This window comes from Macaca fascicularis, chromosome 2 (genome assembly GCF_037993035.2).
Source record: "Macaca fascicularis isolate 582-1 chromosome 2, T2T-MFA8v1.1".
Taxonomy (NCBI): domain Eukaryota; kingdom Metazoa; phylum Chordata; class Mammalia; order Primates; family Cercopithecidae; genus Macaca; species Macaca fascicularis.
Genome location: NC_088376.1, coordinates 58,048,949 through 58,073,339, shown reverse-complemented (window position 1 = coordinate 58,073,339; position 24,391 = coordinate 58,048,949). Strand labels below are relative to the sequence as shown.

At 38.6% G+C, this 24,391-nt stretch overlaps 1 protein-coding gene across 14 annotated transcripts in view; it reads right to left on the bottom strand.

Annotated features, from left to right (window-relative positions):
* Positions 1 to 24,391, bottom strand: part of MME (membrane metalloendopeptidase) — a 105,123-nt gene that overhangs the window by 39,333 nt on the left and 41,399 nt on the right. For all 14 annotated transcript variants that reach the window (XM_005546165.5, XM_005546163.5, XM_045386746.3 and 11 more), the window contains 8 exons: positions 16,202 to 16,363; positions 14,791 to 14,871; positions 14,597 to 14,692; positions 14,366 to 14,484; positions 12,548 to 12,613; positions 3,924 to 4,058; positions 1,866 to 1,967; positions 12 to 148 (listed from right to left, as the gene is read on the bottom strand). In XM_005546165.5, coding sequence (XP_005546222.1) covers positions 12 to 148; positions 1,866 to 1,967; positions 3,924 to 4,058; positions 12,548 to 12,613; positions 14,366 to 14,484; positions 14,597 to 14,692; positions 14,791 to 14,871; positions 16,202 to 16,363 — 898 coding nt within the window. The remainder of the gene's footprint in view (positions 1 to 11; positions 149 to 1,865; positions 1,968 to 3,923; positions 4,059 to 12,547; positions 12,614 to 14,365; positions 14,485 to 14,596; positions 14,693 to 14,790; positions 14,872 to 16,201; positions 16,364 to 24,391) is intronic.

Here is a 24,391-nt window from a genome sequence, read left to right as displayed (position 1 = left end):
GACATACCTACCTGGCAGAATATTTGGTAAGAATGGGCTTAAGTTTGGTTAAATATTCTGGAGCATAAACAACCACATCTTCCTCATTTGTAATACTAATATTCACAGTTGACATGATTTCATTTGTGAAATTTAACCAGCTGAATGGCTGGAAAAAAGCAGGCATGAAACATTCAGAAATTGTGTATTTCTCTTCTTGGTTCCAAGATTCAGTTATAGTTAGAGGGTTGGACATTAAAGGGTGTCAGTTGCATCACATAATTATCACATTGATCAGTTTGATATTCACTTGGGATTCTTCCTCAACTGTTTCAATAAGTTTTTAAATAAAAACTAGTTCTTTAAATGATTATTTACATAGAATAATTAAACCAACCATTTAAGAGTAAAAACAAAGCCTTTAAGCTTAGGGAACATATATCTAGAAATTAGGCTTAATGTCATCTTCTTTGTCTAACCAATACAGAAATAAAGATAGAATTTAAATTTAAATTTAAAAATAAAGCTTTTTTGGTTGATGCAAAAATGGAAACATGTATAAAGTGTTTATCTTTTAAAAATGGATATTAATAAACCATTCAAACACAGTAACACATCTCAGTGGAAATTCTATTACAGATGAAAACGTACTGTTGTAGCAGTGGTACAGTGATGTTATGAAGTCAAAGAAAACAGCATCTTTTCAATTATCAATATTGGCTCTACAGGCATGCCACGTTTACACTTCAGAAGCTAAGTTTGGAGTTGCCAAAAGATGAAATCTTGTCTTTCTAAATAAGAATTGATAATGTTTAAGACTATCAATATCTTAGGCTGTATTTCACGCACACAAACACAGGCACATATCACCTACTGAGTATGGGGTGCTATGCTATGCACTTTTCTTCATTTCCTTTGGTGATTTAGGTCGTTCTTTCAAAACATATTTATTAAACACTTATTATATTAAAAAATATATGTAAGATAATCTAACTCAATAATTTATGCCTTTGGAAAAGTCCTTGTTAACTAGAATTAGTGCCAAAGAGAATGTCATCGCTGAATGTGGTAGTTTGTAGATTTTCCCATGGATGTTGCTTCATTTCTTGGCTGTGTGCATCAACTAATACACAAGAATAAATGCATAGCCACAAAAAGAGATTATTGGATAGTAGGTAAGGAAAAAGAAGTCAATTGTTGTTTATAAATGGAATCTATGAGAGAGATTTTCTTTTTATTTGTGTTCTATTTCTGAATTATTGTTCTGAACACCTCTGTAGATGGCCTTGATGAGAACATGAGAAGTTCTATGAATAAATTATCCTTTTTCAGAGTTAAAAGGAAATCTAGTGCTTTTATTGTGTGACTGTCCAAGTCTGATGACTATATAATGGCCTCTCAGAAAGATGTTCAGTTTTAGTATTTTCCAAACCCTTTCCTATGGGAGTTTCTAGTATTGTATAGCTGCCTTAAAAGGAATTTTACCAGCTGAGAGAGGTGTCTCACACCTGTAATCCTAACACTTTGGGAGGCTGTGGCCGGCGGATCACTTGAGCTCAGGAGTTCGAGACCAGATTGGCCAAACCTCATCTCTACTAAAAATACAGGAATTAGCCAGGTGTGATGGTGCATGCCTGTAATCCCAGCTACTTGGGAGGCTGAGGCAGGAGAATTGCTTGAGCCTAGGAGGTGGAGGTTGCAGTGAGCCAAGATTGTGTCACTGTACTCCAGCCTGGGCAACAGAACGAGACCCTGTCTCAAAAAAAAAAAAAAGAATTGAAGTCCCATTTATTTCAATAAATAAAAACTTGATGAATTTTAGAAAGAGTATTTCAATGTTATACTTTAGAAAATGGCACAATAAGAGAGCACAAAAAACCACTTACCTTCCCATTGATCTCTAATGAAAAGTTACTTTGGAGCTGGGCCAATGTCATCTTGTTATAAAGAAGCATCGGATCATTTCGATCTTCAGGTTTAGCCGTAGCCTATGGATTTAATTTTTAATCACTATTTTAGAATTAAGAATTCTTTAGAAAAATATAACTATATTTGAGGGTAAAATATAGGATAGCTATAACATAATTTAAGTCTTATTCTGTACTTGGTTTTGTAGTTCGTTTTGTCATTTCAAAAACAGTGAAATGTAAGAGATTTTTGGAGTATATTTATTAAGAATTATTGAGATTTGGCTGTGGTGTCTAGTTTAAAATTTTTAAAAAATCTTTCTACATTTTGACAACTGCCAAGCCATATAAGCAATATTTATGAGCTATGGCTAAAGGCCAGTTCAGTTATGTCTGTGAATGTTTCATATTTTAACTTTCTTTGATATAGTCATCTCCAATTTCTCTCTTAAATTTTTCCCATCTTCACCGTTACCATTCAGTGTCCTAGTTAAAATTTAGCAAGGAAAAATAGGTGCCACTGTTTCTACAAGAATTTATGGCAAGTAACACAGAAAATTCCCGGTACAGAGCACAATTTGGTTGCAAGTTATCTGAGAGTGGCAACATCAAGGACCTTCCTTTGTGACCGTTCTCCCACCCTGCCAGACCAGTTTAGTGCTCTACATGCAGCAGCATCCAATTTTATTTCTTTCACTGAATTTAAAAAAAATTGCAATAACAACTCCCCAACTAGTGGCTGAAATAAGGAAAAGCAATTTTAAGTGAGAAGAGACAAAAGGTAAAGGTTTAAAATTGCAATTATTTCTCAGTGACTATGGCTCCAGTTTCCGCTTTAGGTCACTTACCTATTCGTGTAATGAAAACAATTATTTATTGAACATGTCCTATGTGCAATACTATGCTGGATTTTGTTAGAGATGCATAAATGATTCAACAATGGCTAAGGCCTCATACCAATCTAATACGAGAGTCTAATACGAGACTGAAAATATAGACACATAATGCTGAGATAAGACACAACAACTACAGAGCTGATGCTGGTCAAAGGAGAGCATGGTCTGGGAAGGTGTAAGTGGCAAAAACTGAGAGCAGGAAACATTTCTCCTCTAGCAAGTCTGTTTCCAACACAGAACCACATGTAACCCATTCAAATGCCATTCATTCAGTGGCCCCTCCAAGAACAGCCTGGTTCTGATAGGAGATTTTTGGTTTCATATAGCCCCAGGAAAGCTAAAATTGCCCTCCATGATCTTGACTCTTCAAGATTCTGATAAGCTTATATGGCAGGGGCAAGTATAGGGAGTCAGGGATGCAGGTTGTCGTTTGCAATGACAAAGAGAACTCTGTGGGTCCTAGACTGACTCTGACCATGGGTTTAATCAATAACCTGGATGCTGTTTATACTCAGAGACTGCAGTGCCCTATCAAAGAATCATCAGGGAAGAAAGTGCCAACTCAGACTCCAAGGGTTGACCTAGAGCCAGAAGAAATTCAGGAATACACTCCTTGGGCTTTGTTGCGAAATTATTGTCTTATCCTCTGTCAGCTCAGCAGCCTGACAATTTGAACTCAGTGGTATCACATTGCCACATGGCTATGTTCAGGGGTTTAATACTTCTTAGCAAAGAAATAGAGACAATCTCTGTGATCACTTTAAACTTAAAAATAAAGTAACATTCTATACATATCTAAACTAAAACAGCTTTGCATTTGCCCTGAGTCTGAAGGGCATCTAACAACAGTTTGACTGTAAATGGTAGAATTCTGATGAAATCCACTTATAACAGGCAATTAAGTGTTTCCAGTTTAATATTTGTCCAATTTGGTGTGTCTTTTAAATGTCAGGAACCCAGTTTACTATAAAATTCTTTAGTTTCAAAGGTCCTTTTGAAGTCAATGATCTATTACCAAGCCATGCATTTTTACTACTTTGTTAAAGTGCTGTACCTTTTACTCTTAAAGTATGATAGAGAGGGGAAAGAAAAAAAAAGCGGTTGACATTATTCAGTATATCAGAAAAAAAATGCGTTTTACATTGGCAATTTCTTTTTCCAATTCCATAACTTTATTCATTTCCAAAGCAAGCTGGTTTTCATCGATGGGCAATCTTTCTTCCTGACGAATCAATCTGGCCACAGAAATCATAAAATCCACATATGCTGTACAAGCCTGCAAGAAATAAATAGCACTAAACTGTTGGAGAAGCTCTAAATATTCATCATGGTACTTAAAATTTATTTTCATTTCAATATTAATCTTTGCTAATAGATAACCTTAGTAAAATAAAAATCCTTTTCTAAATACTTAGAGAAATGACCTGCACAGATTCTTAGACAGTCAATATATCTTTGAATTAGAGCTTAAAGGAGAGCAATGAGGTATCACTTTGAAAGTACTAAGTAATGTATAACCACTTAGCTATGGAGACTTTGTAATTTTCAATTTTCAATAAAGTTATTTTGCCTTAATTAGAATGAGTTGCAAAACACTTGATAAGCAATAACATATACTAATTTTTTCTATGAACAATAATACGTTTCTTTTTAAATTTTATTTTTTATTGAGACGGAGTCTCGCACTGTTGCCCAGACTGGAGTGCAGTGGCGTTATCTCAGCTCACTGCAACCTCCACCTCTAGGGTTCAAGTGATTCTCATGCCTCAGCCTCCCAAGTAGCTGGGATTACAGGCGCCCACCACACCACACCCAGCTAATTTTTTGTATTTTCAGTAGAGACAGGATTTCAGGCTGGCCTGAAACTCTTGATCTTCTGATCCGCCTGCCTCGGTCTCCCAAAGCGCTGGGATTACAGGCATGAGCCACCGTGCCCAGTCATCATAATTTATTTCTTTACCAAATCTCTTTTTCTCAGATTTTCTGTGCTCATATATAATCATTTTCTCAACTATTCATGGAAAAATGACCATAAACTCATATAATAAAATCAGACATCTTTTTATCTGTCTCCTTGAGTCAAGCAGTTTCCTTTTTATGAAGCTGTGTTGTCAGGAGCTCCACCAATACACACCTGTAGGTTTTAATTCCATAAATAGCTCCTGTTACTGTAAACTTTCACTATAAGATACCATAGATTTAGATATTAGTTTTCTTCTAATAACTCAAATTCTTTATATTTTATCTTCACATACATCTTAATTTGCTAAACTACAGAATAGTTGTATAACTAACCTTTTACAGAACATGTAAATGCCTTATTCAAGTTCGTAGTGAAAGAACACTAGGAAATAGAGTCCCACTTTCGTTAGGTTTGAACCAATTGTTATTTATTAGCCATTATTACCTATTGGCAACTAAAATACATTACAATTCCACCTCATTTTAAAATTTAGTAAAGCAGTCAATTGTGATTATGGATAGGTGAGATTTCTATGCTTCAAAGACTTGTTTGCAGGGTAAATACAAAGAAAGGCTATAAAGTGTGCTATAATGTGCTCTAACATTTCCACAGTTTTAAGAATATTTTACATCCTTACTGAACAATTAGAAGTGAAAGGGTCATCCTTATATTCACTGTGAGTGCAAAGGTACATCTAAATGTTGGGTACTTATGGACACAGAGATGGCAATAATAGATGCTGAGGATTACCAGCGGGTGGAGGGAGAGTGGAGCAAGGGTTGAAACACTGACTTTCGGGTACTATGCTCACTACCTCAGAGGCCTGCTTCCCTCCAACAGACTGCAAACATAGTCACGCAGCCATTTCTGGGCACTGGAAATAAAAAATAGTCCCCAGTCAAGCAGGACGCTAGAGCAGGAGGAACATGGGGCCTAAGAGGACCCGAACTCGGACCAGCATAGGGACCATTTGCGGCTTTCATCAGGTTATTAATAAGAACCTGAAGGTTTGTACAACTTCTTGTATAACTTCTAAGGTTTATTGCATGCTTAGGGGGCTGATTCTAGTTCTTTTTACAAACTGAGTTCAGTTGATCTCAAAAATTCTCTGTCATATTCACTAAATCTCATGTTTAAAGGCTCCCTTTTGTTTTCTTAAACACAGATAACTGAACTGAGTGAAACCTTCTGACTATTAGTCACCTGGTGCCCAGAAAGGACAAAGCAAGGTCAGCAGTTTCCCTTGCAAGCTCCATCTTATCATGTCATAGCTGTGTTATGCAGTGAGACAAGCTCCGCCACGTATCACCGAGGCACGTATTGGCCGAGCGGTTTAAAATACACAAACTGTTTCCCTATAATGATAGAGCCACCTACACAAGATTATCTCAGGTCTGCTCAGATTTCTCTACCTGACTTGCCACCATCTGAGTCCATCATTATCTTTCACGTGAATTACCATTTGGCCTTCTCTGATCTCTCTGCTTCCATTGAAACACATTCTACAAACAGCAGTCAGAGATGGTTTAAGCAAGCCAAATTGAATCACCCATGCCTTACCCAAGTGACCTGTTATTCTATCACCTTGATTTATTTTCTTAATAACACTCACGATTTGTCTAATTTCCTTAAATTATTTACTTGGTTATTGATTGTCTATCTCTTCCCATTAGGACATGAGTTTCATGAGAACAAGGACCTCGTTTCCTTGGAATCGCTACTGCCTAGAAAAGTATTTGTCACATAGCATAAGCTCAATGAAGATCTGTTGAATTAAAAAACAATGAAGTTAAATTGTAAATATATTAAGTTTCTCTCACTTCCTATTTCCTCGGAACTTCTATTCTTAGCTCAAGTCCTGAACAGTTTCTCTCAGCTTGTACATTGGGTAGGTGGACAAAGAAAATCTCGTGTTGTTAAGTCTCCGTTCGAGCTTGCACCTGCTCATCTACAGGATGGCCAATCTCAGCCTGTGCTCTTTCCCAGGTACGTACAATTTGGAGACTTCTCCTGGCTTTTCTGATCTAGGCGCACAGACTCTGGGTCATCACTTTCTGGCTTCAGTCCATCATGCCCATGTTCCAAGTCCTCTATCCTCGTCCCTAAAATGTCTCCAGTTTTATGAACCCCAGATTTTGTGAAGGCTCTAAACTTCTTTATAACTCTGGCTTCTCCTCCCTAGCCATGCCCGGCAGCAGTATACCCTGTAGCTTCTACTCTCCAGTTCCTTCCCCACCTCTTTATGCTCTCAAACTCTAGCCCCAGTGGTTTTCTCACTTTTCTTTTAGTCCTGAAATACTCTACTTAAAGAAATATTTTGTTGATGTATAAACACACAAGTAAAATAAATCATAGTGGCTTTTGAAGTGTGTGTATGTGTGAGGTATTTCTGCACAGAGCCCTGTAAGTGGCACACACAAAGTAGTCCTTAGGGTTGGAAACCACTAACCTCACTTATTTCTCCTTCTCAGACAAACATTAGTACAGAGCATAAACATATCTATTATCTAATTATGCTCAAATATTTTGGATTCCTAACCTTCAGATTTCTTTATGAAGGAGAACAAAGTAAGATAACAATTGCTCTTGATACGCTAAGAAGGTAGAGAAAGGGAAGATTTGAGACCAATTCCAATTCGCCCCCAATACCGAGTTCTTCTGAAGGTGGGTGATTCCTTAAAAAAAATAAGGGCCTCATTCCTCTCAGTGAATCACTATATAAGAACTTTCTCACATGAGGGGGCTGGTTGGTTCCATTTAAAAATTTTGTGATTGGTCATGGTTATGTTTATGGGCCATGTGTCTCTTTCGTATTGTTTTCCTAGCATAGAAATTTGTACCCCTGTAAGGAATAGAATTGTTTTGAATCTCACTACTCTGTTCTTTGAGGTAGCAGTGTGTCATTAAGTAATCTCTTCAGATAATCAGAATACCTCAGAACTCAGGTTCTACCTCTTTAACAAAGATGTGTCACAAGAAGCTCCTTGACGAGAATATTTTGAGAACAGTTTGTTAGGAATGGCAGACACGGTGAATGTGGGCCCCTTTCTGAGATGATGCAACTGTTCCATATCACTTTTCCTTTCTAGATTGTAATAATAATCAAATATTACAACACAAAAATTCCATTATGCAGTTATCCAAAGCAAAAAAAAAAAAAAAAAAAAGGGATTTCTGTAAAGTGAAATGATCTGTCTTAGTAATTATAGGGGCTATTTTCAAAGTTGATAAGAAGTTCGGTTTTAAGATTATGGAAGATGATTCCTCTGGATGACCTGGGTTATCCTGGAAGGAAGGATCAAAGAAGACCTGGGGAAACAGGCTGAGTTAATAATCTGATTAAGGAGACCCATGATTAGAGTACTTTTGACTGACGAGGGAATGTGACCTTCCCTGATCCTCAGCCTCTGAGGCATATCTGCAGAAGATAGACCCCACACTAAAGTTTTAAAATTATAGGCTAAAGCGATGTGCAAGGAAGCCAGACTTCCATGGTCTAAAAACATCTTTCTTTGACAAAAAAAAGTTGGTGACCCTATGCCAATTCTCAAAACTTCTCTTAGTTATCTTCAATAAAATAATGTAAATTGCAAGTGCATGATACCCATTGATTGCATAAATACACCTCAGCAAACTGAGTTTAGCAAAGAAATAACTGGGGATTGAAAAAAGGCAAGAGAACACAGAGTTTGTAAAATGCTCAAGAAATGTATGCTATTAGCTGTTGATGCCCTAAAGCTCATGTTTCCCAGAATCAAGGGAAGGAAATAAGAAGGGCTTCCAGAAGATTGGGTTCTTCTTTCTTTTGTTTCCTCTCTTCCCTGCCGTCTTCCCCCTCAATCATTCATTCACTGATTCTGTAGTATTTAAGGACCAGAAACTGAGGTAGGTATCAGAAAAAGAGCAAAGGACAATGAGAAACAGCATTGTTTCCATTTAATTTACAGTTTTATAGAAAAAAAAAGACATTAAATAAGAAGTATACAGAAACCTAGTTGCCAGGAAAACTATATTAGAGGAAAGAGTGTGGGCAGGTGGGGTGTGTGTGTGTGGGGGGGGGGGGGGCAAGTTCTAGGCAAAGGGAAAAGCATATATAAAAGCCTATAAGGGAGAAAATCATTGAAGCCCAATGATACACTGACATTAACATTTCTTCCAGATTTATAACTCCTCTACTGAAGGTAAACTTGTTATTCTACACTTCTCACCATTTTTTGTTCATGAAGCAATAAGACACAAGACAGAAATACTTAAGGTGGTTGACATCTTTCAAAGATAGCAGAGTAGTGGAAAAATTAGAATTAACTTTTATTTGATAACTTGCTGGAGATGCAGGGGAAACTGAGGGATTGCAGGGGGTAGGGATTAGGAGAGAGTAGAAAATATCATGGGAAAAATAAGGATAACATTGGAATTCTTACTGTAACAACACACACTCTCACCTCCATGCCCAAAAGAATGGATGTAAAAAGAGGGAGAGGGTGCAGAAATATTCAGATAATTACCCATTTCTGGGATGACATGTAGCTTTTATTTTATATGCAACTCCCTTCCACTGAAAGGAGATTGCTTACAGCTTGGAGCACTGCCTTGAGAAGAATTCTAAGATCTCAGGTTAGCAGGAAAGAAGGATGTCACCAAAAGTACATAGTTGTGGAAGAGGAGCGAGGCAGCAAGCATGGTGCGTGTTTGCTAGTCTGATTCAGATTGTTGAAGAGCACCTGATTTAAGCTGAGACTAACTTCCGGGCTGTAAGTGCCAGTGCAGGTGAGTTTCCTCTATCATTTGCTCATTGAAAGAACTCTACTAGTATGAACTACCAACTCTTAAGAGATTGTAATAATGTAATAGAATGAAGAAGACAGAAGGAGCAAAGTTTGCCACTATACTACTGTTTTGCTGAGTGTTGAGGGCAAACTTCTGAGCCTCAGATTTCTCACCCATAAACTCTATAAACATATTACTGATTCTAGATTTGATCACCACTGTGTTATTTGATCACAAATACAGTATTTCCTAGATCAGTGGATGTAAACTGTGGCAGAGTCTGCTAAATGACATTGGTATATGTGCTTCTCATCTTTTAAATGATAAGACCTTCCTCTCTGCCAATCAGGTTTTAACAAGGCACAGACATGGCCATTCTGCTCAAGACTACATTTTCCTGCCTCCTTTATATTTAGTTGTGGCCACATGACAATGTTTTAATCAATGGAAAGTATGCAAGTTTTGCACCATTTACATAAAAGTTAACTATTTGTCTACCACTTCCCTCTTTTCTTTTTCCTGTGGCTTGACATGTGAACAGGGCACTGGCGAACCAACTTTGACCAAATAGACTAAGAAAAACACCAGAGGAGGCTGATGTTAGAGCAACAAAATCAAAGAAAGCTGGCTCCCAGACATTCCCATGGAGCAGAGCTTCCTGCCTCATCTAGACGGCCTGTCTACTTCTGGACTGGCATGACAGATAGAAGTAAACTTCTCTTTTGTTTGAGCTACTGTATTTGTATTTTTACTGCTGTGGTTTAGCCAAGGCCAGACTAATATGCAAAATCAAGTGCCTACAGGAGCTGAGAAGTCAATATAAATCAATGAATCATGTTGATGAGGACTGTTCAAACCTGGAACAAATGCCCTTTCTTTTTTTTTTTTTTTTTTTTTGAGACGGAGTTTCACTCTTATTGCCCAGGCTGGAGTCCAATGGTGTGATCTTGGCTCACTGCAACCTTTACTTCCTAGGTTCAAGTGACTCTCCTGCCTCAGCCTCCCAAGTTCCCAAGTAGCTGGGATTACAGGCATGGGTCATCACGCCGGGCTAATTTTGTATTTCTAGTAGAGATGGGGTTTCTCCATGTTGGTCAGGCTGGTCTCGATCTCCCGACCTCAGGTGATCCGCCCACCTCAGCCTCCCAAAGTGCTGGGATTACAGGCATGACCCACCGCGCCCAGCCAACAAATGCCCTTTCTAAAAGGGGCAACCACAACACCACTCTGGCCAATTGCTGCCATATAAGAATGCAAGCTAGGGGCTCAAATTCTACTGATTTACTAAGAAATCTGGATTCTCAAATGAAATCTTTCAATTTTGTAAAATATTGGCAAGTAATTCAAAATTTAAAAAAAAAAACACTACAGGTTAAACAAAAATGCTTCTATATCATATTTGAGCCAAAGACTGCCAGTTTGTGACCTGTCTGAGATTATGGGATAGCATTGAGTATAAAATGCATGAATACAACATCTTAACAACAACAAAAAAACTTTTACTGCCTTAAATATATACATTGACTGCCACGTATACCTTAATGCCAGAAATATTAAAATGTAAAAAAAGAGTATGTATTGTAGGATTTGAAAAATTTGATATAAGAACACAATCCTAAATATGAAAAGCATCCCAGTTGATGGTGATAAAAATGTACAAGAGTGAACCAAAATTCCTCAATCACTTTCAAATCTGTAACAGAAAGCAGCTGCATAGCTCTTAAAGCCAGTAGCTGTACCCTACACAGTAACTAGATTGTACTGAACCCAAATATCCCACACCCATGTATTTATCTATGCTATTAATTGTGGCCTTTGATAACAGATCTTTTTCTTCATTTCAGTGTTGTGCAGTCATTCAAAAAGATACCTTACAGTGAATTCATTACATATTATTTGAACTTCATAATTAGGCAAAATAAATGCCAATCATATTTAGCTAGTAATTTAAAATAAAATGTAATTTTAGTCACATCACTACACTGTGAGACATTAGGATCATCAAAGATAATTTACTTTTGAGCTACAAAATAATTATAAGAAAAACCTTTGTAGAACCAACACCTTTCCCCAATATCTAATAATGTGTAAGATTACTAGTTTTGTCTCCTGTTGTTCCTTACTTCTGTGAGAAGAGCACGTGGGCCAGGCCCATACCTGTAATCCCAGCACTTTGGGAGGCCAAGGCAGGTGGATCACAAGGTCAGGAGTTTGAGACCACACTGGCCAAGATGGTGAAACCCCGTCTCTACTAAAAATACAAAAATTAGCTGGGTGTGGTGGCGGTCGCCTGTAATCCCAGGTAATCGGGAGGCTGAGGCTGGTAGAATTGCTTGAACCAGGGAGGCGGAGGCTACAGTGAGCCAAGATCATGCCACTGCACTCTAGCCTGGGTGACAGGACAGAGCAAGACTCCATCTCAAAAAAAAAAAAAAAAAAGAGTACGTGAACATCAGCCCAAGGGAGACAAGGTTGTGAGACAATAAGAAAGCACTCCAGAACATCCGAACGTCCACTATGGGATATGATGCCCACTGGCTACCTGGCCAATGTTAGAGTCACAAGGTAGCTGCAAAAGTTTGTCTGAGCCCAATGCCACTACCTGCATAGTTCTCTGAAAGTCAAATCAGATGGTTCCAGAAGGATGCTACATAGTGTATCTCTCACTGACCCTCTGGTCCTCACCAGCACCACCCTAGACCATGATAAATCTGCTCATTTTTTAAATAATGCAGTTTACAGGTGGATTAAAATACTTTAAATTAATTTTCAAAATAGATCATATGTTTTAAATACTAAAAACCAAGATACAAATAAGGAATTTCAAGTTTCCTAGTTTTGTAAAATACCTTCATTCATTCTATTGAGAATGTTCATTCTATCACAGACAGCTCACTATTATGTGTGATTTTAAGTCCCTGTCATGAATGAAAAATATCAGAGGGCTAAATTTGATTTTGGCCTTGTTCGTTACTTATAGGTTTACACCAGATGGTTCTGTAGTTTGGTTTTGGTTATTTTCTTTTTCTTTTTACCTCTTTATAGATTCCAGTGCATTCATAGTAATCTCTAGAAGGGAGGCCAAGTCGAGGTTGGTCAATCTATAAAAAATATACATGAAAGAAAATAAATCATTCAGCGAATATAGAAAAGTTAGAAAAATACAAGCATGCCTATCTATGTATGTGACAGATCCTACTTTTGCTGTTTATAGGGGTAACCATCAGACACTGAGTAAATACCTAGTTAGGAAATGGTTTCCACACTACTTGTAAGTGTTATACTAATGGGCAGTTAGATAATCTGGAGGATTGTGCTGCAGGTATTTAAGGAAAACAAAAGAAAGTGAACAAAAGATTTACTGGGAGGGATTTTTAATGCAGAGCAGAAGGTGCAAGTGAACAAAAACATGTTAGATTCCAGGACGTGGAAATTTCTAAATTACGTATTCACAGATTTCCCAGCTTCTGGAGATTCTAATGTGCTCCCCTGCGAACATTTTCATCTGCTCCCACCCTTAGTTGGGATCCCCTTTCATTGGAGGGAGTGGGTTAATAGTCTTCAAGTTGATTTGGATGGATGGGGAGAAAGGGAGGAGAAGTGGTAAACCTCTAAGGTAACTCCAGAGCCTTTTAGCTAATGTAACTTGTGCCAGAAAATGTTTTTTAAGATTCTCCACCCTAAGGGAATGGAGGCGACTTCTCCATGGTTCTCCCCAAAGCTGCTCTGCTCAGAAGAACCTCAGTAGACCCAGATAGCAGTTAAGGGTATGAAAGATGAAACTCAGTTCTGCGCTAATATGTCTGGTCCATCTATAATACACAAGTGAGAGCTACCTGGGCATACTTGCAGCTTTGCGAGAGTGTTTCTTACTCACTGCATGGCAACATGAGTGTGGAGGTGAAACAGAGCATTTCTGGGTTAAAGAGAGAATCCTAGCAGCTGTGGAGGGCCTAGACCAATACAAAAGAAACAAAACCCAAAGAACTGGTATGAAAAGAGCCAGAAGATATCTCCACCTGAAGGGCCCTGATCCTTCCCCACGCCCTGGCCCTCAAGGTGATCCTGCAAGGAGGAAGTTTCAGAAGAGAAAGAGTCCCCTGCAGGAGATTTGGGTTCAATTCCTTTCATGATTTTAATACAAATGACCATAAAGGTTTATGCAATAGTAACACAGATATGATTAGGTGATTCGGTAACCTGCAATTTTTGGTATAATTCCTTATACAGGAAACCAAGAAAAAAAAAAAAGGAGGAAAGAAAAACTCTAAATTTTTCAGTACATTCCAAACATATTCATTAATCTAGTCTTAGGTGATATCTAAACCAAATTGTTTACATTTTTAAAAATACAATAAATCCATTTTAAAAGAAAGGCATTTTTTTTTACCTTTAGTTGAGAAAAAAGCACAGATATTCTTTAGTGAGGAAAAAAATTATGTTTAAAATCCCTTTTCTATGTTCTTTTTGAAAGCAATTATTATTTTTTGGTTTCCAGACCTGCATTACTTCTATAAACCAAAGCATGCTCCTTTCAAGTACCATAAAAAGAAATTAGGAACTTTTTCTGAATAGGAGAGGCCTGGAGCCCTTCTTATCATTTGTTTTGTGAAGGGAGAGGTATCTAAAACAGAGATAGCAGAAGCAAGAGGTGAATGTCTAAAACACAGCATTAAGAAAATACTTTCAAAATTGAGACTCCAGGTACTAGGGACAGAGCATGAATATACTACCTCCTTGCTTATTCAATTCAATTGAAAATAGCATTATTTCTAAATATCAATAACAACAATGTGTGTGGGAGTTTTATTACAATTTAAAGGTAACTTTAGTTATTTGCCACACAAACTTACATGAATTACATGATTCACAGAATTCTTATCATCAGTGCCAACAAACAAATTAATAAGAACTTTTTTCCCATATTTAGAATTCAGTTGTGCAATAGCTTTTTCAGCTGTCCAAGAAGCACCTAAAGCAATAAAAGATAAAATATATCTTTAGAAGCTTTAGTTCATTAACGATATTATAGTAACATAGATTTTACGTGGAAATTTTTTTTTTAAGTAGGAAAATTGCCTTACCATATTTTTGCTCCCAGTTTTCTGTTGCTACTGGCCACCCATATATATCTGGTAACAGTTTCAGAAGAGGTTCTCCACCTCTGCTATCAATAGCAGCTTTTGAAAACAACAAACATAAATTCAGTTAGAAATCTAGGCATAGTTTGGCACCAATATATGCATACTCCTAACGAAATCAAATGAAGAGCACTTACATTCATTTATACAAGACCTGTACAATGTTTTTGCTTTCTGCACTGCTACTATATCTTCAGTTTTGGGTTCTTGAAGGACATCTGAAATAAGGACATTTAATAAAATGCATCAACATAATTGCTTATTTGCACTATGCAAGCATAATTGTTCATTTGCAGTAATTAACATTGGCAAGGGGAGTTCAGTTAAAAAGAAAAAAAAAAAACCTCGCTTTTCTGGAGGTACATTCATTTCCTCACCCAAGTTGCAAAACCTTATAGGAAAAACCAAACCCCTTGCCAGATTATCAGTCCTAGCACATAACTGGGAGTCAGTTTAATCAGCCAATTTAGATGAAAGTCCTTTTGACTAGATTATCTTTTTTTTATGAACTGTGATGCATACTGCTCTGCCATAGGTAACAGTTACTTTTCTTGAAATTGAGATTAAAAAGAAAACAATAACACAGAGGAATTTGGAATTTAGTATGAATAGTTCTTTTGAAGGCTGGAAAATAATTATCTTTGTGTGACTGTACTGTTCATGCTCCAAATGAATGAATTGAATTGTCCTACTTGTTTCAACGTTAAAAAGTAGCAAAAATTGTTCTTCTACAAAATAACTTCTAGAAGAGGGGAGAACACAGAACAGAGGATAGGAGGGACTTGTCTAGATTTCTTAACTTCCCAGGGAGACAGTCTTAGCCAGGTTAGAATCTACCTATGCTGGGAAGGCAAATCTTGGTAACATCTTACAGTGACTTTAACACAGGGTTTGGGTAGGGAGACTACAAAAGTATGTTTCTGCGTCAATCATTTAATTTTTTTTCTTCTGTAAAATGACATAAAACTACCATCTTGGCTGGGTATAGTGGCTCACGCCTGTAATCCTAGCACTTTGGGAGGCCAAGGCTGGTGGATCAACTGAGGTCAGGAGTTCAAGAACAGCTTGGCGAAAATGGTGAAACCCCGTTTCTACTAAAAATACAAAAATTGGTTGGGTGTAATGGCAGGTGCCTATAATCTCAGTTACTTGGGAGGTTGAGGCAGGAGAATCGCTTAAACCTGGGAGGCAGAGGTGGCAGTGAGCCGAAATAGCATCATTGCCCTTCAGCCTGGGTGACAAGAGCAAAATTCCATCTCAAAAAACAAACAAACAAACAAACAAAAACCAAACCTGCCATCTCTAGGGATGATACAGCTTTATCATTTGCATACCTACAAATGAAAACAGGAATGCTAAGAGATGTCAGCATATTAATTTCGGTGTCTGCCCCTACCAAAGTGACTCGGTGGTGGCACACAAATCCTGGAAGGATTATTAACTTTTTAATCTTCTGTGACATTCCTTGTAATGGCTAACAATTGTATATTTAAAAAATGAACATATTAAGAGAGAAATCTTTGATGCACAGACACACTCTCTACTAACCTTTCAAAACGACTTCTAGTTCATCTCTTAAAATGTCAAAGTTGCCGTAACGGGAGCTGGTCTCAGGAATGACATTGCGTTTCAACCAGCCTCCGCAGGCATATTTGAAAAAGTCTGCACAAGGCTCAGCGGTGGCATCCATGTTTTGGATCAGTCGAGCAGCTGCAAGAGCAGAGAAAACACTAGATAAAAATGATGGGTTCATTTCTTAAGAAGCTTAAAAGGAGAAAAAGGCTTATTGCTCCCTTTTGATTGCATCCATTTGTCGTATGCTCTGTTTTCTTTTTTATATAAGTCAATTCAGGTGGATGAGGAATATTATCTGTGCATAGTTCTCTTTTCCTTCCTTATAGTTGGTTCGTTTTATTTTGAACTGTGTGGGTCCTTCCACCCTGGGTCCCACAGCCTTCCCACCCCACCCCCGAATCACTAAGTTTTCTGGCTAGTTCCTATCTCAGAAGAACAAAGAATAGAGGTCTACTCTGAGTTGGCCATCCTGCGCCTGAGGTTAGTATGTCATTCTTCACTCTGATAACTTTAGTTGCCAACTCTGCTCTTCAAAGTGCTGTGACTTTTGAACGTCTCTGAGACTCCAAGCCATGGAAGATTGTTAATGAATTTTTATCATTTTAGAAAGGATCTGAAGCCACTGTTATTACTTCCTGGACCTTGCTCAAATAAATTTTGTAATTCAGATTTGACATCCAATTTGCATTTGTTTATATAGAGTCTGTCATTATAAAACTCGCTGTAAGCTTATTAGTTTTTCTTAGGTCCACTTTTATCTTTCAGGACTATGATGAAAATGCAAATCAACCAACACTGAGTATTTACAATCAAGACGCTGACTCTGCTAAGAGCTGCAATTGATAGAAAGATGTATGAAACAGGAATTATTACCAATGAAGACGAGAATATGGCCGAATACCCATAATGTCTATACCTGGAACAGAGAAAATTCTGCTCCTGCCCTCCCCACTTTCAGTCTCATACAAGTTGAACTGTTTTGGAATGAAAACAAAAGAGCAACTGAGAATTCATCTGTATCAAGAGAATAGAGCTCTCAGATGAGCTTTGGAGAATATTTCACTTTCTGAATCAATTAATTAATTAAAAACTTCGAACAATTGCTGAATTGTGTGGATTTTTTAAACTTGGTATGGTAAATATGGTTTCCAGCTGAGCGTCAAGCCCCCACTTTGAACCACCTTTTCAGAATGTTTGCTTGTCTGGCTGGAACCTCAGGACCCAGCTCTTTAATACAAAACGCTCAGGACTGTTACCAAGCCAGTCCTCTCATGATTTTTATGCCTTAGTATATGGCATATTGCTATCATAGCCTCCTGGGTTTGAAACTTTGGGTAAAACTGTATTTCCATTTCCCCTTGGTTTACTGGTAATTCCTTTGCCCCTCTTCCATACCTCTCATTCTGATTGGTAACTGGTTTACATCATCATTCCTTTTTGACTAGAAGTCACCCAGTTCTTCATCTTGATATATTCTACACATCTTTCACAAACCAAACTTCCCAAAAGACTCTTTTACACTGGCCACAACCTCGCTGAAAAATGTCAGTGGCTTGACATTTCCCAGGTTAAATTATAAACTCTTGGCCAGGCACAGTGGCTCATGCCTGTAATGCCAGCACTTTGGGAGTTCGATACCAGCCTGGCCAACATGGTGAAACCCAAACTGTACTAAAAATACAAAAATTGTCTGCCCATGGTGGCAGACACCTGTAGTCCCAGCTACTCAGGAGGCTAAAGCAGGAGAATCGCTTGAACTCAGCGGGTGGAGGTTGCAGTGAAACAAGATTGCGTCACTGCACTCCAGCCTAGGTGACAGAAAGACTCTGTCTCAGAAGTAAAAATAAAATCTTACACTTGGTTTCTAAACCTTTACCAGATTAAATGGATCACCCTACCTTCTTCCCCTTTTCCTCTTTTGGTGTTTTACGCAAACTCTGTTCCAAACAGACGGACCTCGTCAATGTGTCAAAACGATCCTTGTGTTTTCTTAGTCCTGTGCCTTTGCTTTAACCTCCTCATCCTACAGCTTTGATTGCCCTTGTCATTCTTTCCAAATTCTACCCTTCGTTCAATGTTCAGCTCATGTTCCATCTCTTCCCTGATGTTTCTGTGACTCAAAACTTCAAGGAATATTTCTCCCAACTCCTGAGAGCTCATTGCCTCACTCTGTCTTCAATGTTTAGGTGAGACTACTTTGAGTTTTTCACTGTAAATACCTACTCTGTCTACCTAACCATTTTGTTGATGTGATTAGTCTCTTTGTATCACCTAGCACCTAGGTAGTAGGGGTGCAATTATGTTTATTTGTGACTGAATCATCTATGAGTCTTCTTACCATCTTCTCTTACAGCCCATCACTCCCCTCCTCTCACCTCATCACAGAGGTCAGATCAGTTCTCAGTTCACTGCCTCCAGAGTCCATTTCATCCTTCCCATTGTTTCCATTCTGTTTCAAGTCTTTCTCTCAGACTCTGTGCACTTTTGACCAAGTTGTGGCTCCAGGCCTCTTCCTACCCACGTCCATTCTGTACTCCACAGGCAGAGTCATGTTCTCAAAATACTTGAGAATGTCATTTTCCACTCCAAAATTTTCAACACCATCATTTTGCAATCATAATAAAATCCAGATTCCATAGCACATTGTAACACTAATAGAACTAATGAAGCTTCTCCTTTGCTACTTTCTCAGATGAACCATCCATCAGAGTTAAATGAGTGTATTCAGTTTCTCTGAGACACCTTATGGTTTTCTGCCTCTGTAACTTTGACCATATTACCCAGCCCCAAGATGTACTAATAAATACTCTTTCATATTATTTCATTTTGGAATTTCAGGCATTTTCAAAGCCCATTCCAAGTACTCCTTCTTTATGAAAGACTGGCCTGAGAAAAGTCTGTATCAGCTCACAACATATTCATTTTTTGCATGCAAACTCATTATCTCCTCACCTGGACTGTGGCTCTGTGAAAACAGAAAATGCATTTTCTCTCTCACAGAGCCTAACACTGTGCTCAATCCAAGACTTGCCAGTAAGAACTCCAACTTTAACACCTCAGTTAAAGGCTAGGAAACTGATCTAAAAAAGGTAGAGAGAAAAAGCAATTCCCTTGAACTTTGAAGGAAGTAAAAATATGGTAATGGGAAAGGTGAAAATTAAAGATTCTAAATACATAGAAGATTATTACGCAAAGCGAAAAACCAGAAAACTAGAGCCTGAAAGAAGTGCTAACTACAGACATTCTAAGAACACACTTAGCAATACATAACTTCTCTTTTAAGATACTCAAAAACATTTAAGCTGAATGTTGTGAAGGTTATTCCAGGAGGGGGCACTTCTGTTTTCTTCCCCTTTCATGGGAAATGAATGGCTTCCGTCACGACACCACAGAGCAATAAACTCTACTCAGAAAAGTAGTGAACAAGTAATGAACACGCAGAATGAACAAGGAGAGTCATGAACAAGTCCTACTGCCTATTTGGAAATACCACCTGTCCTTAAACACTCTGAATAAAAAAGACGGCTGGAGGTTTCAGGTCTCTGATCATGAGTGCAAATTCTCCATCCTGTAAATGCAACTGTACTTCTCACATCTCCCAGGAGGCAAAGAGTAGAGTTGAACTACTGGCATCTGCACAACAAACCAAAGAAATAACGTTCGGTTTGTGAGGGATGTGCAGAGCAGAGGGAGGAAGAGGGAACCCTGCTAACTCCTTCCAGGGCCACTCTTTAAATTTCCCTTGGACCAGAGAGCTTGTCTGAGCATGGATGCATCCAATCGCTTCAAAGAGAGCTCTCTGTTCTGATGAATATTTTGGGGCCATGGGCCAAGTCAAGTCATGGGCTAGCACTTTTATGCTGGGTCTTTGATCAACCTTCCTTTAATCTCTTATCGTGGGTTTGATTCTCGTTTTGCACCTTATCCTCTGGACCTCCTCTGTGCTGACTTTTCTTTGAAGTCAGCGGTAGACTGGTGGGTAGAGGCTGTAGGAAACAGACGTACAACTGTCAAACTGGTTGTAATTGTTTTTATGTTTTGTACTTTGTTTTGAATTACTCAGCCTCTCCACATAGCCACACCTGGGCTCTTCAGATGTTTCCTTATCTGTGGGTCTCTGACATCTCAGTAAACAAATGTGGTTTAAAATCAGACAAAATTATTCACCTTAATAAGCAGATATAAAAAAACAATGTAGTAAAGGCAAATGTATTGACATGGAATGTTGTTGACCAGACGTTTAAAGTGAAAGAATGTATACTATGATTTTTCAAAATCTGTGTAAAAGCACAGAAAATCTAGAAGGATATATACTAACATATTTACAGCAGTTAGATCTGGGCAGAGGGATTAAGAGTGTGTTTAATTTTGTATTATTTGCTTATCTTTATTTTTCAATTTGTATTAGATGAACATGCATTGCTTTTGCAATAAGGGAAAAAAGTTTATTTTTAATTTAAGAAAATGGTCACACAAAGACAAGAAAAGTAATCTTCTATTAATAATGAGCTTATTTCTTATAAATGACAATTCTGAATGTTTTGAGCTGATAATAAATGACACCATTTTCTTTCTAACTAATCTTCTTGTAACATTCCCCCAACTTATTTGACTATAGGAATTTAAAAACAAGTTCAACTGCCATCTGGGAAGTTATTAATTACTGTATTCCTCACTGAAAAGTCTATTGTGTGTGTATGGATTGGGAGATGTAGCATATACTGGAAAGAACGTTTGGGCTCTTTTAAGCCAGACAGACCAGTTTTGAATCCCAGAGCTCCACCACTTTTTAGTTGTACAAGATTAAGTAATTTTTCCAAGATCAAGCTGCTAGTAAATTATGGGGCCCCAAGGCTTGCACTTAAGTGTGTCTGGCTCTGAGCCCACACTCTTCCCTCCCTGCTTTGGATGCAGATGGCTGGTGGGGAGCATGTGAGAAGCAGCGCCTTGCATGGCCCTCCTTTCCACTCCAAGTACCCTTTTACTCTTCCTTTGTCCTGCCTTCTCCTTTACTTCCTCTCTTTCCTGCCACTCTGCAGCCACAACCTCCCCACTGTCGGACTTATCACCAACAATTTGTGCTGGGAGAAAGGCAGGACAATGTACAGCATGAGGACTTGGAGAGTCCGCAGATGAATTTTTCACAGTGGAGTAACCAGACAGGAAAGTGGCATGGAGGTCACTCTAGGTGGATGCACTCAAAGGCCCATTCAGGGGTGCATCTTTTTGAAGTGGACATGTAGCAGGGCTCCTGCGTAAGTCATCTTTGGAGCACACTGGAAAATGGGGTGTGAAAAATCTCAGCAACATGTTTTAGGGCAGTACTTGTCAACCCTGGCTAAACACGTGAATGATCTGAGAAGCCTTTTAGACACATGGATGCCCAGGATCTACTCCTGATCAATTTAATCAGAATCTTTGGAGTGGGTCCAGACATTTTTTTAAAGATTTTCTAGAGTGGGTCTAATGTGCAGTGAGGGGGAACCACCACATTAGACAATAGAGAAACATGGAAATGAGGACCAACAGATCCAATATCAAAAAAGTATAGTCCCATACTTACTTGAAGTAGGAATATTTCCTTTTACCTTTTCAGTCTGCAAATGCAAATTGGCTTACATCATGGCAATCTACGTTTTGCAGTGACTTCAGTCTCTTATAATTGGCGGGCAAAGTGTTGCAAGGAACCTCACATGTGTCTCATGCATAAGCCCATGACCCCAAGGCTTCCACTCTGCTCCACCGACTTTAGCCTCCATGGCCTCCTACCCAGTCCCCATCCATGATCCACTTTCTGCTGGGTGCTGAAGCTGGATGATGCAGGGAAAATACCTCCCTTCCTCATCTTTCATTGTCTCAAGTCTTGAGCAGGGCTCTTGTGCCTACAGGTAAACAGGTCTCTTGAATTTTGCCCCCATGGCCTCCTCTCTGAAGAACCACAAGCACCAACAGGCCTGGTTTTGGAGTGATTATAATAGCAAAACTGTACTATATTCAAAATCACTTCTCTCTTCTGATGGCCAAGGAACATTTTTGTTGATATCTCAGGAGGCTCATAGGCCTCTCAGAAGAAACTTGAGGCACAGCATTCCATTGGTCTGCTAGACATGATTAGACATGGTGAAATTCGTTACACAGGACCCCACTACATGTCTCCCTTAAGAAGAGGCAATCTTAAGTCTGCCTTTGAATGGCCTCCAAGCCACAAGATCTCCCCTTTCTTATGTGCATGCCTTGCTTTCCAACATTACCAATAGTTTGTTAACTGAAAATAGTATTTGGGGCACTACACACAACAACTATTTAAATGTTTATATATGTACATTCCCTGGAGGCTTGTTTTCTGGTGGGGAAGGGGGAGGGTTTAAAGAAATTTCTACATTGTCAAGTGCTCCTGGGAAAATTGTCAATAAAACAGGGGAAAGTTGACATAAATATGATAGTCACAAGCAGCAAATGAACAAAATAGATAGCATAAAGTTTTATGCTGTAGTACATTTATATGGCTTTAATTTTTCTTTTTTTTTTTTTGAGACAAAATCTCACTTTTGTCCCCCAGGCTGGAGTGCAGTGGTGCGATCTATGCTCAGTGCAACCTCCGCCTCCTGGGTTCACGCCATTCTCCCGCCTCAGCCTCCCGAGTAGGTGGGATGCCTGGCCGGGTTTAATTTTTTTAATGTTCGTCATTATGTAGCAGTTTTTTGATGGTTTCCCATATGAATTTTTTCACAGGAATTAAAAAACAAGTGTGGTTTATTCTAGTTATTTGTATGAGTTTTATTCTATATAAAGTCACTACTACACTGAATTAGTGAATACTGAATCATTGACCCTAGGAGAAAATACAAGATTAGGTTCCTGTGAGCTTCTGGTCACACAGATGATTAATACATAGCCTTGTTTTATGTGTGTTTCTGTTCAAAGACACCTTATTTAATATATTTCGTTGATTCACTAACATTTAGCTCACACCAACAGCACTGTAACTGATGCCTGAACAATGTTTATCCATTGCATGTATTTTCTCTGTAAGGTATGTCACAGCCTTCTTGTGTTTCAAAACACTAGATAGCACTTCTACACTACGGTTGTGGACCATTTTAACAGTGAAATCATCACCAAAAAGCACAAAAATGCAAAAAATGTTGACTAAATGGACTACAAAAAGGATCCTTGTCTATGGTTCCCTTGTTCAACCTCAGCTGAGTACATTTGTGTAGAAAGACTCAAAGATTTTTCACCAGTCTGTGCATGTCTGTAAATGACTGTGAGAAAGCTACAAGTAGTGATTTGGGGGTAATAAATACATTTTAGGCAGTAGGCAAGTTAGCAAACACAGAATCCACAAATAATGAGTAATGACTGTGCTTGTATTCCTTTTTTCTTTGGGTCTTTTTGAAGCATCTAGAAAAATGTCCAAAACAGGAAAGAAAACTAAGTGGGAAAAAGATACAAATAATTTCTTTCTCAATTACTACTCTATTTTAAAAACTCTTGGTCACTATAGATTAGCCACATTTTAAATAGGTTAGGCATCTATTTACAACATACATACCACGTAAATACCCCTGGTGCCGTGACAAAATTCCTCTATTGACTATTCTTTTTTTTTTTTTTTGAGACAGAGTCTCACTCTGTCGCCTAGGCTGGAGTGCAATGGCGCAATCTCGGCTCACTGCAACCTCCACCTCCAAGGTTCAAGCAATTCTCCTGCCTCAGCCTCAATCAATTCTCCTGCCTCAGCCTTCCGAGTAGCTGGGATTACAGGCGCCCACCGCCACGCCCAGCTAATTTTTGTATGTTAGTGGAGACGGGGATTCACCATGTTGGCCAGGCTGGTCTCAAATTCCTGACCTCGTGATCCGCCTGCCTCGGCCTCCCAAAGTGCTGGGATTACAGGCATGAGCCACCGTGCCCGGCCCATTGATTATTCTTAATCTGCACTGAATTAAGGTTTAGGGAATGATATATGAACAAAACTGTTTTCAGCTTGTTCTCTTCAAATTGCTTAAGCTCTCAGCTTCCTAACCCCAAACACACAACACCAGTATCCTAACATCATTATAATTAGCCCGATTTATAACTGTTCTAGAAGTGTCCAACAGAGGTCAGAGAAATGTTGGGGCACTCAGGAGCAAATGCTCTTTTGTAAAGACCTTACGA